The sequence below is a fragment of the Jaculus jaculus genome, chromosome 8 (assembly GCF_020740685.1).
Source record: "Jaculus jaculus isolate mJacJac1 chromosome 8, mJacJac1.mat.Y.cur, whole genome shotgun sequence".
NCBI lineage: Eukaryota > Metazoa > Chordata > Mammalia > Rodentia > Dipodidae > Jaculus > Jaculus jaculus.
Window position 1 is genome coordinate 1502315 of NC_059109.1, and position 13741 is coordinate 1516055.

The window sequence follows — 13741 nt, forward strand, 5'->3', positions numbered from 1 at the left end:
ACGCGGGTGTCAACCATTCATACAAAATGGTAACCCTGTGAGGAGCTTGCAGGCTCCTTTTAAGCACAGCTAGAGGAATTTTGGTGGGCTTTCCTAACATGATTGGCTAATTTGAACAGTAGCTGTACTTTCACTCTTTTGATTGGTCCTAAGGTTTTGGCAGGCTAGGTCTAGGGGAATTTCAGGTGGGTTAGGTAATTTTTAAAATGATTGACTAGGCAAGCAGCAATTACAGTTGTGCATCTCTGATTGGTTGGGGCAGAAGGGGTATGAAAGGCGCAAAAAGGGTCATGTCTCCAGGAACTGACTCAGCCCCTGGGTGGATATCTTTTCCAGTCACATGTCAGGATCACTGTTGATTAACAGCCTGCCCTTTCTCAGAAGTCTTGCTTGCCTCTCTGGGAAACTGGAACTTAGGCCTAGTTAGGGTGACACCTTACTGAAGCCTGTCATGGTGTCAGTTTGGTCCCTTCACCTTAATTGCTAAGTCACCTCTTCAGCTCAAGATGTGACATTTTTAGTATTTGTAGGGTTCCGTTGGTCACTGTGTGTGGCAGGTAGGTTCACTAATTTAGTATACAATGATTGTGTTGAGATCCTCTTTCTTTCTTTTTGGTTTTTCAAGGTAGGGTCTCACTCTAGCCCAGAGTGACCTGGAATTCACTACATAGTCTCAGGCTGGCCTCGAACTCATGGTGATCCTCCTACCTCAGCCTCCCAAGTGCTGAGGTTAAAGGTATGTGCCACTATGCCAAATTGAGAGACTAGTAAGCATGCAGACGATCCTCCTATACAGAGCATGTGTGCCTGATTTTTTTTTTTTTTTTTTTTTTTTTTTGGTGCTGGTGTTTGTGCCTCATGATAAGGACTAGAAAACCATGCATTTGAGGCCTTTTTAGTTTTAGGCAGTTAAAAATGGTTCCAAAGTGACAGCATTACTCCTAGCCTACTAAGAACACACTAGATGTCCTTACTTATAGAAGTCATCTGTAGGGCTGGAGAGATGGCTTAGCGGTTAAGCGCTTGCCTGTGAAGCCTAAGGACACCGGTTCGAGGCTTGATTCCCCAGGACCCACGTTAGCCAGATGCATGAGGGGGTGCACGCATCTGGAGTTCGTTTGCAGTGGCTAGAAGCCCTGGCGCACCCACTCTCCTCTCTCTCTCTCTCTCTCTCTCTCTGACTCTTTCTCTCTGCCTGTCGCTCTCAAATATATAAATAAAAATAAACAAAAAAAATTTTAAAAAAAAGAAGTCATCTGTATATATGTAGGTTATTGGTATGTATAGTGCAATGAATGTTTCTGTTAGTTGTTTTTCTGTCAGTCAGGGTGTATACACACACACACACACACACACACACACACATCCCAGTTTCCCACCACCTCCTGATAGAAAAGGCAGAGTACAAATATAATATAATGTCCATGCCCTGTATCACTGAAGTGCAGAATAATATGATATATATATATTCTGAACTCAAAGTCATAGAGGAACTAAAAACTAACTATATATGTGTAAGATATGGTTAATGGAGCCACTTTCTTGCTCCTTATGTTGATGGAAGGAAATAATTACAAAGACAGCCCAAGACATGGGTAAGATAAAGTAATAGTTTCTATTTGGCTTTGGAATGTGGTTCATCATGCCTTCAAAAGGGAACAAGGTGGGGCTGGAGAGATGGCTTAGCAGTTAAGCGCTTGCCCATGAAGCCTAAGGACCCGGGTTCAAGGCTCGATTTCCCAGGACCCATGTTAGCCAGATGCATAAGGGTGCGCATGCGTCTGGAGTTTTGTTTGCAGTGGCCAGAGGCCCTGGCGTGCCCATTCTCTCTCTCTCTCTCTCTCTCTCTCTCTCTCTGCCTCTTTGTCTCTCTGTCTGTCACTCTCGAATAAATAAATAAAAATAAAAATAAATTAAGAAAAAAAGGGAACAAGGTGGATCAATACTTTTTCCACTGGGTTTGGTAACAGACGTCTGTACTAGCAGGTGGCTGAGACAGGAGGATCATGAGTTGGAGACAAACTTGGATTAGAAAATGAGACCCTGCCTGAAACACCTCCCCTCAAACAGAGAAAGTTTCATATAACTATACACACCAGTAATGCTCATATACAGATGACCTCCATAAGTAGACTATCCCAATAACCACTGAGCTAAGAAGCTCAGGGTTTGTATTTGGATCAGCTTTGCTTTTTGCTGTCCACTCAGACTTTTAACTTTCAGTTAAGAATCCAGAATATTCTACACTTCAGTGACACAGGGCATGGACTTTACATTATATATATATTAAAATTTTATTTATTTATTTGAGAGAGCAAGAGAGGTAAAGAGGGAGAGAGAGAAAAAGACAGAAAGAGAGAGAGAGAAAGAGAGAGAGAGAGAAAGAGAGAGAGAGAGAGAGAATATGGGCGCACCAGAACCTCCAGCTACTGCAAACAAACTGCAGATGCATGCACCACCTTCTGTATCTGGCTTAAGTGGGTCCTGGGGGAACTGAACTGAGGTCCTTTGGCTTTGCAGACAAATACCTCAACCACTAAGCTATTCCTCTAGCCCTTGGATGTATTTGAAGTTATCATTTACAGAAACTTTGACTTTGTATTTCTCCTGAACTTTCAGAAGCCTTACCAATTTCCATCTGAAATCCTCTTTTGCAATGCTTTGCGGCCAAATGTCAGGATAGCGGTCCTGTCCTGCCACCTCGTGGTCAGCCTGTGAAACTGCCTGTTCCACAGGACTGGCAAGGTACTCATCCTGAACTGTGGCGACATTCCTGTGAATTCAGTGAGACCTAGGGCAGAAGTTCTCAGATTTTTATTTGGTCCTGCTCACAGGATTCCGGATTTATCTGGTCATTTTCATTCCTAAGTTCCCTGGTGATGTTGTGGTCGTTGATCAGAGATGGCGTTTTGAGAACCACAGACCTAGTATCCTGACAGGTCAGTAGGTAGCTTTGAACTCTGCTCAAACACCACAGACTCTCAACTCACTCCAGATAAGCAGTGATCATAGTGTTAGAGTTGTGCACACTGTTGAAGAAGTGGCCCATCCCACTATGGGGCGATGAGTCAAGTTGCCTATCTCTCCTCTAGGTTATCAAGAAAGCTTAGCAACCTTGGCAAATAAAGAGAGGAGGTGAGGCCACCCAGGGGCTATTGTATTGTTCACTGGGCACAACTGTGGAATTGAGAGACTTGGACTTGCCTCCCTTTTCATTTTGTAAGACCCTTTCTGTCTTTGGCATCCTTCTAGCCATTCCTTCCTTGCAAATCTAGGGTACAAGTCCTGTAAATATTGGTGCCCAGATATCCCCCCAAGCTCTAAATAATAATGGCTCAGGTAATCCACCTTCTCAGAAATACCTTAAGTAAAACATTATCTGTGACCCAAAGGCAGAAGCCTGTGTGGATAAAGAAAACAGGTCTCGTGTCAAAGCTGTGAGTTGACAATCTTCTTGCCTATTTTTTTTTCTTTTTTTCTTCTTTTTCTTGCCTATTTTGACAAGCATTTGCCATGGCAACTAAGTGGCTCAGGATCAGTGGAGTTCTAGATCTCTACATGGTGGTAATGGCGGTGAAGGACCATTCACTACACTCTTCGGTTTGGTTCTTGGTGAGATAATCAGCCTCAAGAAACAGAGGATAAGCATAGAACCAGTGCAGCTCCTTTAGATCAGCTTTCTGTTTGCTTATGATGAAGCAAAGAACCAATGGGAGTTTGACTTGAAATGCTAGTCACAGTGGAACTTATAACCCAGGGCTTCAGGCCCCACTCGTTTTTTGAAACAGTGTCTCTTGCAGCCTATGCCATCCTGGAACTTGAGGCCATCCTACCTCAGCATCCTGAATGCTGGAATTTCAGACCTAAGTCAACGAATCATCATACCTGACTCCAGGTCTTTAGTCATAACTTTTTTTTTTTTTTTTTTTTGAGGTAGGATCTTGCTCTAGCCCAGGCTGATCTGGGATTCACTATTCAGTATGTAGTTTCAGGGTAGCCTTGGACTCATGGCACTCTTCCTATCTCTGCCTCCCAAGTGTTGGGATTACAGGTATGTGCCACCTGCCCAGCTAATCTTAACTCTTACCCCAGGGCTTTCCCCATTTGAAACTACCATGTGCCCTAATAATAAATACATGTTTATCTGCTGATGGCTTTAAACCTTTGTTGCAATTGGGTTCACATTGCTGGCAGAAATCACCCGACCAAGAGCAGCTTTTGGGAAAAATAAATAGTTTATTTTGGCTTACAGACTCAAGGGGACACTCCACGATGGCAGGGAAAACATTGTCATGAGCAGAGAGTGGACATCACCCCCTGGCTAATATAAGGTGGACAATAGCAATAGGAGAGTATGCCAAACACTGGCATGGGGAAACTGGCTATAATAGCCATAAAGCCCACCCTCAACAATGCATGCCTCCAGGAGGTGTTGATTCCCAAACCTTCATCAGCTGGAAACTTAGCATTCAGAACACCTAAGTTTATGGGGGACACCTGAATCAAACCACCATATTCTACCCTTGGCCCCCATAAACTGACAATCATCCATGATGTAAAATGCAATGCATTCAGTCCCACTTTAAAGGTCCCCATAGTCTGAGTTTTTTTTTTTTTTTGTGGTCATTATGCTTTTAATGAAGTTATAAAACTCATCAATGCAAAAGGATGTTTTTCATTAGCATAGTGATTGATGTAAATTACATTTTAATTATAATGCAAGATACAGTGTTAGACCTAAAAAAAAAAAAAGCACAGTTTCGTGCAACCCTAAGCCCTAAGATGTTGGGAAGGGTCCCTAACTTGGTGCCCACTTCTCCTCTAGAGTGGCCTCAGTGGTGCTGGGGCGGGGGCACGAAGGCCAGGTCTTTTCTTTTTTTTTTTTTTTTTTTGGTTTTCGAGGCAGGGTCTCACTGTAGCCCAGGCTGACCTGGAATTCACTATGGAGTCTCAGGGTGGCCTCGAGCTCACAACGATCCTCCTACCTCTGCCTCCCGAGTGCTGGGATTAAAGGCGTGCGCCACCACGCCCGGCAATGAAGGTCTTTTGAACTGTGGTCCGAACATTCTAGTGAAGATGTATGACAGTGTCATTGTATGGCAAGGAGTTTCCTTGGAACTATTTCTGATAACATGGGAGTTAGGTTTAATAGTTTCAAAGCCTGAAAACTAACTAAGATCCTTACCCTGGAGAATTTTCAAGCATTATAAATCCCACTTCTCTACAGAGAAACTTCTTACAACGTGAACATTACTAAGGATAGCAGTACCTTATGAAGTTTCAGTAAACACCCCAAGGCACAAATATTGAACACAGTCTGTTCACTAAGATGGCACGGCATTGTACTTCTCGAGGTCCGTGAATGCTGTGCAGGGGGACAAGACGGTGACTTTATCCCTAGTTAAGAGCACCAGATGTCAAGCTCAGCCTCCGTTTACACAGGATGCACCAGTAACCCCTAGGACAGTGAGTGGTTGAGTACTGTATTTCCTATACATCTCACCTTTTCTGCTCTTTAAGCCTGGAGGTCTGCAGGATAGCAAGGCTATTACTGCCCTGAAAGTGTTCTTAAAGCAACAGAATCCTTTTCAGAGCACTCACAGCATACCTTAACACTCAGAAATAAAGGCAAAATTTGTGGTGGCTTAATTTTCAGATGTGGAAAAATACAACGTAAGCTAAAATATCTAATGACTAATGTCAAAAACTACAGGATAGCTAATACACACTTTGGTGAGGAGAAAGTACACTGTATTGGTAAAGTTAATTATGTGTGTGAAATGTCCTACATATGAACTCCACAGAAGCCTTTCAGAGCACTAGAAGAAAGCCCACAGCAAGAGAACATCTAGAGTAACCCAAAGGTCAGGGAAGTGACTAGTTTGAAACACATTAACACACTCTGATTATAGAAAATTTCACTTTTGTAACTACAGTGTTTAATTTACCATGGAAGGAGGTGAAGGCCTATGCACCAAGATGCTATTTCTAGTGTGAGAGTAATCAAGTCAGTACTTCCGTAAGAAGGAAATGAATCACGTTAGCATCAAAAGCCTCTTACAAAATAACTCATAAGTTGGTGATTGTTCTTCTAGTTCAGAGTGAGGCAGGACAGGAACAGAGCCCACTAATCAGACCCAGAATACACAATGATTTGGCAGGTTGCGGTTGCTCAGCTCAAGGACGCATATGATCATCTGCAAAGGCTGCCGAGTCTAATGGTCCTTCTCTTTACATCTGTAGAGGAGTTCGATATAACCACTTGTCTTTATCAACTTGAAGCTGCATACAGGCAAAGAGATCACAAACTGCTGGGAGGCCGTAACAGTCTGGGGGAAAGTTACGTTCTTCTTTTAGGGGTGAATTAAGAAATACTTCCTGGGCCTTCTTCCGAAGTAGCCACTTGTCCTCTCCAGGGCAGAACTGGCTGAGGTTTCCCATCTTCTTTCCTGGCAGGACCCAGTCGGCACCAGGAAGGGGCACCAGGAAGCAGTCACAGGGCTCTTGGGCTTGTCTTTGGCAGCTCTGCCCTCAGCACCAAGCACTTCCTTGGGACTTCCTTTGCAGAAAGGCCTGATGAGCCACTGTGGCAAGGAACTGTTCCGGATGACTTGGAAGGAGTCAGAGACTCCAGCAGGAGCCACTGCCTTTGGGGCCTTAGTTGGGTCTGTGAGCGCTCTCCTGTCAGGATGCAGCCACTTAGCCAGGGACTCTCTGTGTCTCTCGGGCTCAGATTTGGGCTCCACGGGCACGCCATTCTTATCCTTTCCTTCTTTCCTCAGAAGCCATCTGCACAGAGCTTCCTTCTCACAGTTCTCGTCACACACACACTCTGCAAAGCTTGTGCAGGGCTCGTTGGCTTTGCAGACTTCCTCGACTTTACATGGGTCCTGATGGTTCTGGACAAGCCAGTCCTCAGCAGCCATGCTGGGGAGGGAGAGTGGTTTCTTGGCCTCCAAGTGCTCATTCAGACACTTCAGATTGCCCAGGTTTTCGATCTCCACACCCTTGGGTTGGTTACCCCGACAGTTGGTACAGGAGTCGGACTTTACGAGCCACTCACTCACACTGTAGGGCTCCCTGAACACCTGAAATAGGAGTTTCCACTTCTCACTGGCTTCAGGGTCGCCATTCTCAGGCTTCTCCACTTTGAGGGGATCCTGAGGCGTCACCAGCCAGTCTGACAGGCGCAGCTCATCTTGATCCAGGAACTCCATGTCTTCTGCCTTTTCAACTTCACTGGAGAAAGTACTGGTGGTAGAACTGCTGTTACACTTTGGGGAACTTGATTTTCCAGGAAATTCTTTTTTGCTGACTCACGAGGAGCCAGTTTTCTAAGCCCTTTAAGTTGCCCCAGACATTACTGAAGAAACTGCAGGCTCTGGCAGGAGTCTGACTACTCTCGGAGGTCCGCTTTGGGGTGAGCCAGTCCTGGGGGTTGGTGCTGGGTACATATGGAGACTGATGCCCAGTGGCAGGTTTGCTTCCAAGAAGCCATTCGCTGAGAGGAACAGCTGTGCCTCTGCATGCTGACTTCTGCTCTGGCACTGGGATATAACCCTTTTCTCTAGGAAAGGGCCAACATTTGATGAACTAGCATGAGACATCAGGTGCTCTGGAACTTGAATGGTCTTGAGGGAGCCAAATGTGGTGATAGTCTGGTGCAGAGCAGCCGTGTCGGCTTCAAAGAGGAGAACAGTTGAATCTTCAGGCTTAAGGGTCAAACTGCCTAATCTCTCCAGGCAAACAGAAACCTGATTGGCAAGGTCTTTGTTCTGGGTGCACTCCAGTTGATGAATGAGACAATTGAATTGGCCCAGTAACCAGTAGAGCTGCTGAGCCTGCTGCTGGAGCGTCTCCTCTTTGAGCTGGTAGATGAGATCCACCTGCTCATACAGCCACACCTCACGGCTTCGGAGACATTCCAGGTGACGACTTATGCAACTGTGAATCTGAGCTTTCACCTCTTGCAGGTTGTCTTTAATTTGCTTATCGGCCCGGAGCACTCCGCCAGTAGCAAGCTCCAGCTCCCTGCGGGCGTCAGTGCATCTCTGGAGCGGTTCTCGGTTATTGCAGCCACCACTCTGTTCCAGGGAGGGATTCATCCTGCTCACTGTCCTCGGACGGGATCCGCCAGCCTGAGTTTTTTTTTAACTGAGCTCTAATACTAGAAGGATTTTAACATGGCTTACATAAATAGGCACAATAAGGATAAAGGACACAATAAAAGACAAAATAAGGTGGAGCAGTAAATGTGGTATTTTGAAAGTTTCCTGTGTCTTTATTGACATGGATAATATAACACATTGTTATAACATGCTTTGTAAAAATTAACAATTAAAAATATTTTATTTATTTATTAGAAAGAAAGAGGGAGGGAGGGGGGAAGAGGCAGATAGAGAGAATGGGTGCGCCAGGGCCTCTAGTCATAGCAAATGAACTCTAGACACATGTGCTACCTTGTGCATCTGGCTTACGTGGGTACTGGGGAATTGAATCTGGGTCCTTAGGCTTCACAGTCAAGCACCTTAGCCACTAAGCAAACTCTTCAGACAAAAAGTATCAATTTTATACCTGCTATTTTGGCAACAGTCTGGATATAAGTAAGCTACCATGGTATCTAGTTAATGGATTACTAATAGTTTTTTTTTAATCATTTATCCCACTTTATTTATTTTTTCTTTTCTTTTTATTTTTTGGAAGCAGGGTCTTGCTCTAGCCCAGGCTGACCTGGAATTCATTGTGTAGGCTCAGGCTGGCCTTGAACTCACGGCGATCCTCCTACCTCTGCCTCCTGAGTGCTGGGGATTAAAAGAGTGTGCCATCAGGCTCGGCATTTGGCCACTTTCCAATTATGTAATAAAATTATTTGTGTGTGTGGTATGTATGCATGTGTGTATGTGTTCATGTGTGTGTGGATGCACTTATGTTCAGGTGTGTGTGGAGGCTAGAGATTGACATTGGTTGTCTTCCTTGATTATTCTCTACTTTACTTACTGAAGCAGGGCCTTCCACTTAAACCCAGAGCATGATTTGGCTAGTCTAGCTAGCCAGCTTGCCCTGGGGATCCTACCTTTGCCTCCTGAGTGCTGGGATAACAGTTTGGCTACCAGGCCCGTTTATGTGGGTGCTGAGGATATCACCTCTTACCCTCACACTTGCATGGCAAGTGCTTTATCCATAGAGCCATCTTCCCAGCCTTGTAAAAATTCTCTTTAACACACAAACAAAAAGTATACAGCAAGAAGTTGCCAATTTCTTGACACAAATTAGGAATTAGGAGGAAGTGCCCTTGTTTTCATGCACAGGAAAAAGTGACAACTCTGTTTCTTAAATGATTAAACATATGCCACCTTTCAAGTTATGTAGCCAGTCCACACGTGTACTTGTATATGATAATCAAGAGCAATGAACACATGCCATAATTATACACAAATGTTCACAGACTTCCTATGCAAGAAAGCATGGGACACATCCCACATTTCCATCAGCCAGTGGATGGACAAATTGCAGTCTATCTATCTGCTGGAATACCACTCATGTTCATCTAACATGAATGAGCTGTTACACACCACAGCCTGGATGAGTCCAGAAATAATTATACTAGATAAAAGAAGACCAGAAAGTACAGGTTGCAGAGATGGCTTAACAGTTTAGGTGCTTGAAGCCTAGGGTCCCAGGTTTGATTTCTTAGTGCCCATGTAAGCCAGATGCACAAGGTGGCATATGCATCCAGAGTTTGTTTGCAGTGGCTAGTGGCCATAATGTACCTATTCTCTCCTTCTTTGCTCCCTCTCTCAAACAAACAAACAAGTAAATAATTTACAAAAGAAAACAGATAGTTGTTTGGGAAAGAGAAATGCAGGGTAGGGTGGAAGGAATCTGATATAGTGGGGCATGAAGAAACCTTTGAGTGATGGAGATTTTCTTTCATGATTGTGGTGATGGTTTCATGGTGCATACATATGTCAACATCAAATTGTACACTTCAGTATGTACAACTTATCATAAAACATCCATAAAATGAGAAAAAATCATCACTAGCTGGGCATAGTGGTACATGACTCTAATCCTAGCATTCAAGAGGTTGAAGCAGGAGGATCTTGAATTCTAGGCCAGTCTGAGCTATATAGCAAGACCATGTCTCAAAAAAAGAAGGTATTGCTTATATGATAGGAAGAGTATTGTTGTTCCTATCATGGAGATATGGGGTAAGTTTTCCTTTGGGTTTCATAAAGCTACATCTTGTGAACTTCCCAGTGGAAACCAATGGCAGAATGCCAAAGCACGGGCTAGAAGAACAAGCCTCTCTGAAGGATGAGTAGGTGGAGATAATTAGGAGATAAAAAAAGATGCATTTTAAATGTGCAGATTTTTGCCATTTTGCTTTATCCTGGGAATAGGATCTTCAATGATCTGAGGATAAGTTGTTCTGGTGATCCTTTAGACAGCTCTTCCTAAATGCTCTTCTTCTCTCTAGAAGTTCTCATAGGTGCTGAAAAAACAACAGTGCTGAGGTTTCACTCATTGATAAAATACATGTGGTGACTGGCCATGTTGTCCTCTGGGGAGTGGGGAAGTAATTATCCACGCGAAAACTTCGTTGTTTAGTTATGCGAATTGCACCAGGACCTTAGGCTTGCTAGGCAAGCACTTTTCCACTGAGCCTGGACCCCAGCCCTACTTTAACGTCCTGAGTACAGTATTTCTTTACTGTTTTCATCGTTTGCTGACAGTTTCTTGGGAATCAGTGTTTTCTGTCCAAACTGTCTAGACAAAATCACCTTGTGTTTACTTGGTATTCATCAGTGTCAAGCAGAGCAATGAGTACATAGAAAATCCTGAATAAATGTTGGTTAATAATAAAAAGTACATGACCGGGCATGGTGGCACATGCCTTTAATGCCTTGAATTTGAGGCCAGCCTGAGACTACAGAGTGAATTCGAGGTCAGCACGGGTTAGAGTGAGACCCTACCTTGAAAAAAGCATACAAACAAAAAAAGTATATGGACTATATTTTTACCTTTTAATGGGTTCCATTTTTCCCTAAATTAAATATATATATATATTTATTTATTTATTTGGGAGAGAGAGAGAGATACAGAAATAGGAAGGTAGACAGAGAGAATGGGCACGCCAGGGCTTCCAGCCACTGTAAACGAACTTCAGACACGTGTGCCCCCTTGTGCATCTGGCTAACGTGGGTCCTGGGGAATCAAGCCTCGAACTGGGGACCTTAGGCTTCATGACAAGTGCTTAACTGCTAAACCATCTCTTCAGCCCATAAATTATATATATATATATATATATATATATATATATATATATATATATATGGTGGTTTTTTTAAGGTAGGGTGTTGCTCTAGCCTAGGCTGACCTGGAATTCACTCTCAAGGTGGCCTTGAACTTATGGCAATCCTCCTATATCTCTGCTTTCTGAGTGCTGGGATTAAAGGTAAGTGCCACCAGACCCTGCTTTAAATTCAATTTTATTTTTGAGGTAGGGTCTTACTGACCTGGAATTCACTATGTAGTCTTAGGGTGGCCTTGAACTCATGGTGCTCCTCCTACCTCTGCCTCCTGAGAGCTGGGATTAAAGGCATGCTCCACCACACCTGGCTTTAAATTCAATATTTAAAAAATATATTTATTCATTAAGACAGAGAGAGAAAGAGAGACTGATTATGGGTGTACCAGGGCCTCTTGCCACTGCAAATGAACTACAGAAACATGTGTCACTTTGTGAATCTGGCTTTATGTGGGTACTGGGGTATTGAACTTTGCTGATTAGGCTTTACAAGCAAGTACCTTTAACTGCTGATCAATCTCTCCTATGCATTCCTTTTAAAAAGTCTTTGTGTGGGCATGGGTGTCACATATCACATTGCCTGTGTGGAGGTCAGAGAATAACTTCAAGTGTTGGGTCTCTTGTTCACTGTGGTCTGTGTGCCAGCCTAGTTGGCCTGAAGCCTCCCAGGGATTCTCTTGTCTTCTCCTCTCATCCCATTGTAGCAGCACTGGGATTATAGACAGGCCGGCTTTGCATGAGTTCCTGAGAGGGAGGTACAGTTAGGGTGTCTGGACTCCTGAAAGTAAAAGAGACTGAAAAGTTTGCACTTGCTAGAAATCAAAGATGATTTGACTTAACTCTTGCCTAGTTCCCTAGACCTGTTTTTCCACAAAAAATCTGGATCCCTCCTGGGAGGGAGGTTTTTCATACCATTTAAACATTGTGGTTGATCAAATTTAGCTCCCAGAACTTGGTGTCAGGGCTAACCTCTTCCTGAGACAGCCCCTAGCCCTAACCAGCTAGCTGTCCCTCTGGTTCACCTGAGCCAGAAGACAGCCCACCACATGACGTTATAAATACCTTTACAAGGGGAGGGCAGATTCTCTGACCACTTGGAAACTTCCAGCTGTGGGTGAGTTTTTCCCTCAGCTGGGCCTAGGCCCAGCCAGGTTGAATGAAGGAGAAGTGCCTCAGCCCTTACTCTTTATCCCCTCCAGCTCCCCACATGGGAGGAGCCCCTTGAACTTTTTTTTTTTCTCTATACTTTCTATGGTTTTTCCAGGCCCTCCACATAGGATCTCTAGCTTTGTGGGTGCCTTTCCTTGGCTCTGTACTTCCTTCAATAAATATAATAATTTAATAATTATCCTTCCCACTCTTTTTTATTCAATTCTTTGATTAAAATTAGAAATGAACCTAGGGTTTGAGGTTCAAGGTCATTCCTGGACTCCAAGCACCCAGTTACATTCTGAGTAACTGAACTCAGGTCCTTATGCTTGTACAACAAGCAGCTTATCCACCAGGCCATTTCTCTAGGCCTCTATTAGTGATTCAGTGCTCATTTGACTGACTCACTAATAAAAACCCAAGATGCTTGCTTTGTGTCAGGTAATAAGCCTGGTGACTTGCAAGTCAATGAGTCCTCATAAAGCCCCCAAAGAAATAAACTTTGTTGTTACCTTGGCTTTGTGGATAAGGACATGAAGGCTCACAGAGATCACACAGCTAATTAAGTTGAAGAATTAAGATTTGAATTCAAGCCTGGTGTGGAGGTATATACCTGAGAGATAAAGGAAGCAGGGTTAGCAGTTTAAGACCAACTTTACCTATGTAGTGAGTTTGAGACCAATCTGGGCTACATCAGACCTTGTCTGTTTTCTAAAAAAAAACAATTTTATTTTATTGTATTTATTTATTTATTTAACAGAAAAAAGGGAGGGGGTGGAGAGGGAGACAGAGGAAGAGAATGGGCATGGCAGGGCCTCCAGCCGCTGCAAATGAACTCCAGATGCATGTGCCATCTTGTACAGCTGGCTTACATGGGTACTGGAAAATTGAACCTGGGACCTTTGGCTTTGCAAGCAAATGCCTTAGCCACTAAGCCATTCCTCCGGCCTCGACCTCGTTTTATAAGCCCCAAACCACAACCATCAACACCACCAACAAAAAGGTTTGAATACAAGTCTCTCTGAAATCACAATCTGTTGTCTCAGTGTTATATTGTTTTCAATAAGAATTTCTATCCATGATTCTGTTTTGGTCTCTCTTCACCTCTTAAGAGCTTTGTTGCTTTCACTTAGAGACAAGTTTATTAGGTACAGGAGTACATGCTGCCGTGTTAACAAGGAGCAACTATCCATGAAACAGATTTTCCCTGCTCTAGCCAAATATCAAAGAAATGTAAGATAATTGCTGTGGTTACAGTTTTATTACCTTGATGGGGTTGAT

General features: G+C 43.7%; 2 protein-coding genes across 2 annotated transcripts in view; one reads left to right on the forward strand and one right to left on the reverse strand.

Annotated features, from left to right (window-relative positions):
- The window catches only part of LOC105944874, a 115311-nt gene that overhangs the window by 12487 nt on the left and 89083 nt on the right, over positions 1–13741 (forward strand). The gene's annotated exons all lie outside the window — the stretch shown is intronic.
- On the reverse strand, positions 5735–8110 carry LOC123462820 (nuclear receptor coactivator 4-like). The gene is given in 4 exon segments (XM_045156837.1): positions 5735–6473; positions 6476–7295; positions 7297–7562; positions 7565–8110. Coding segments are annotated over 4 exon segments (1869 nt in total). The 5' UTR covers positions 8106–8110; the 3' UTR covers positions 5735–6231.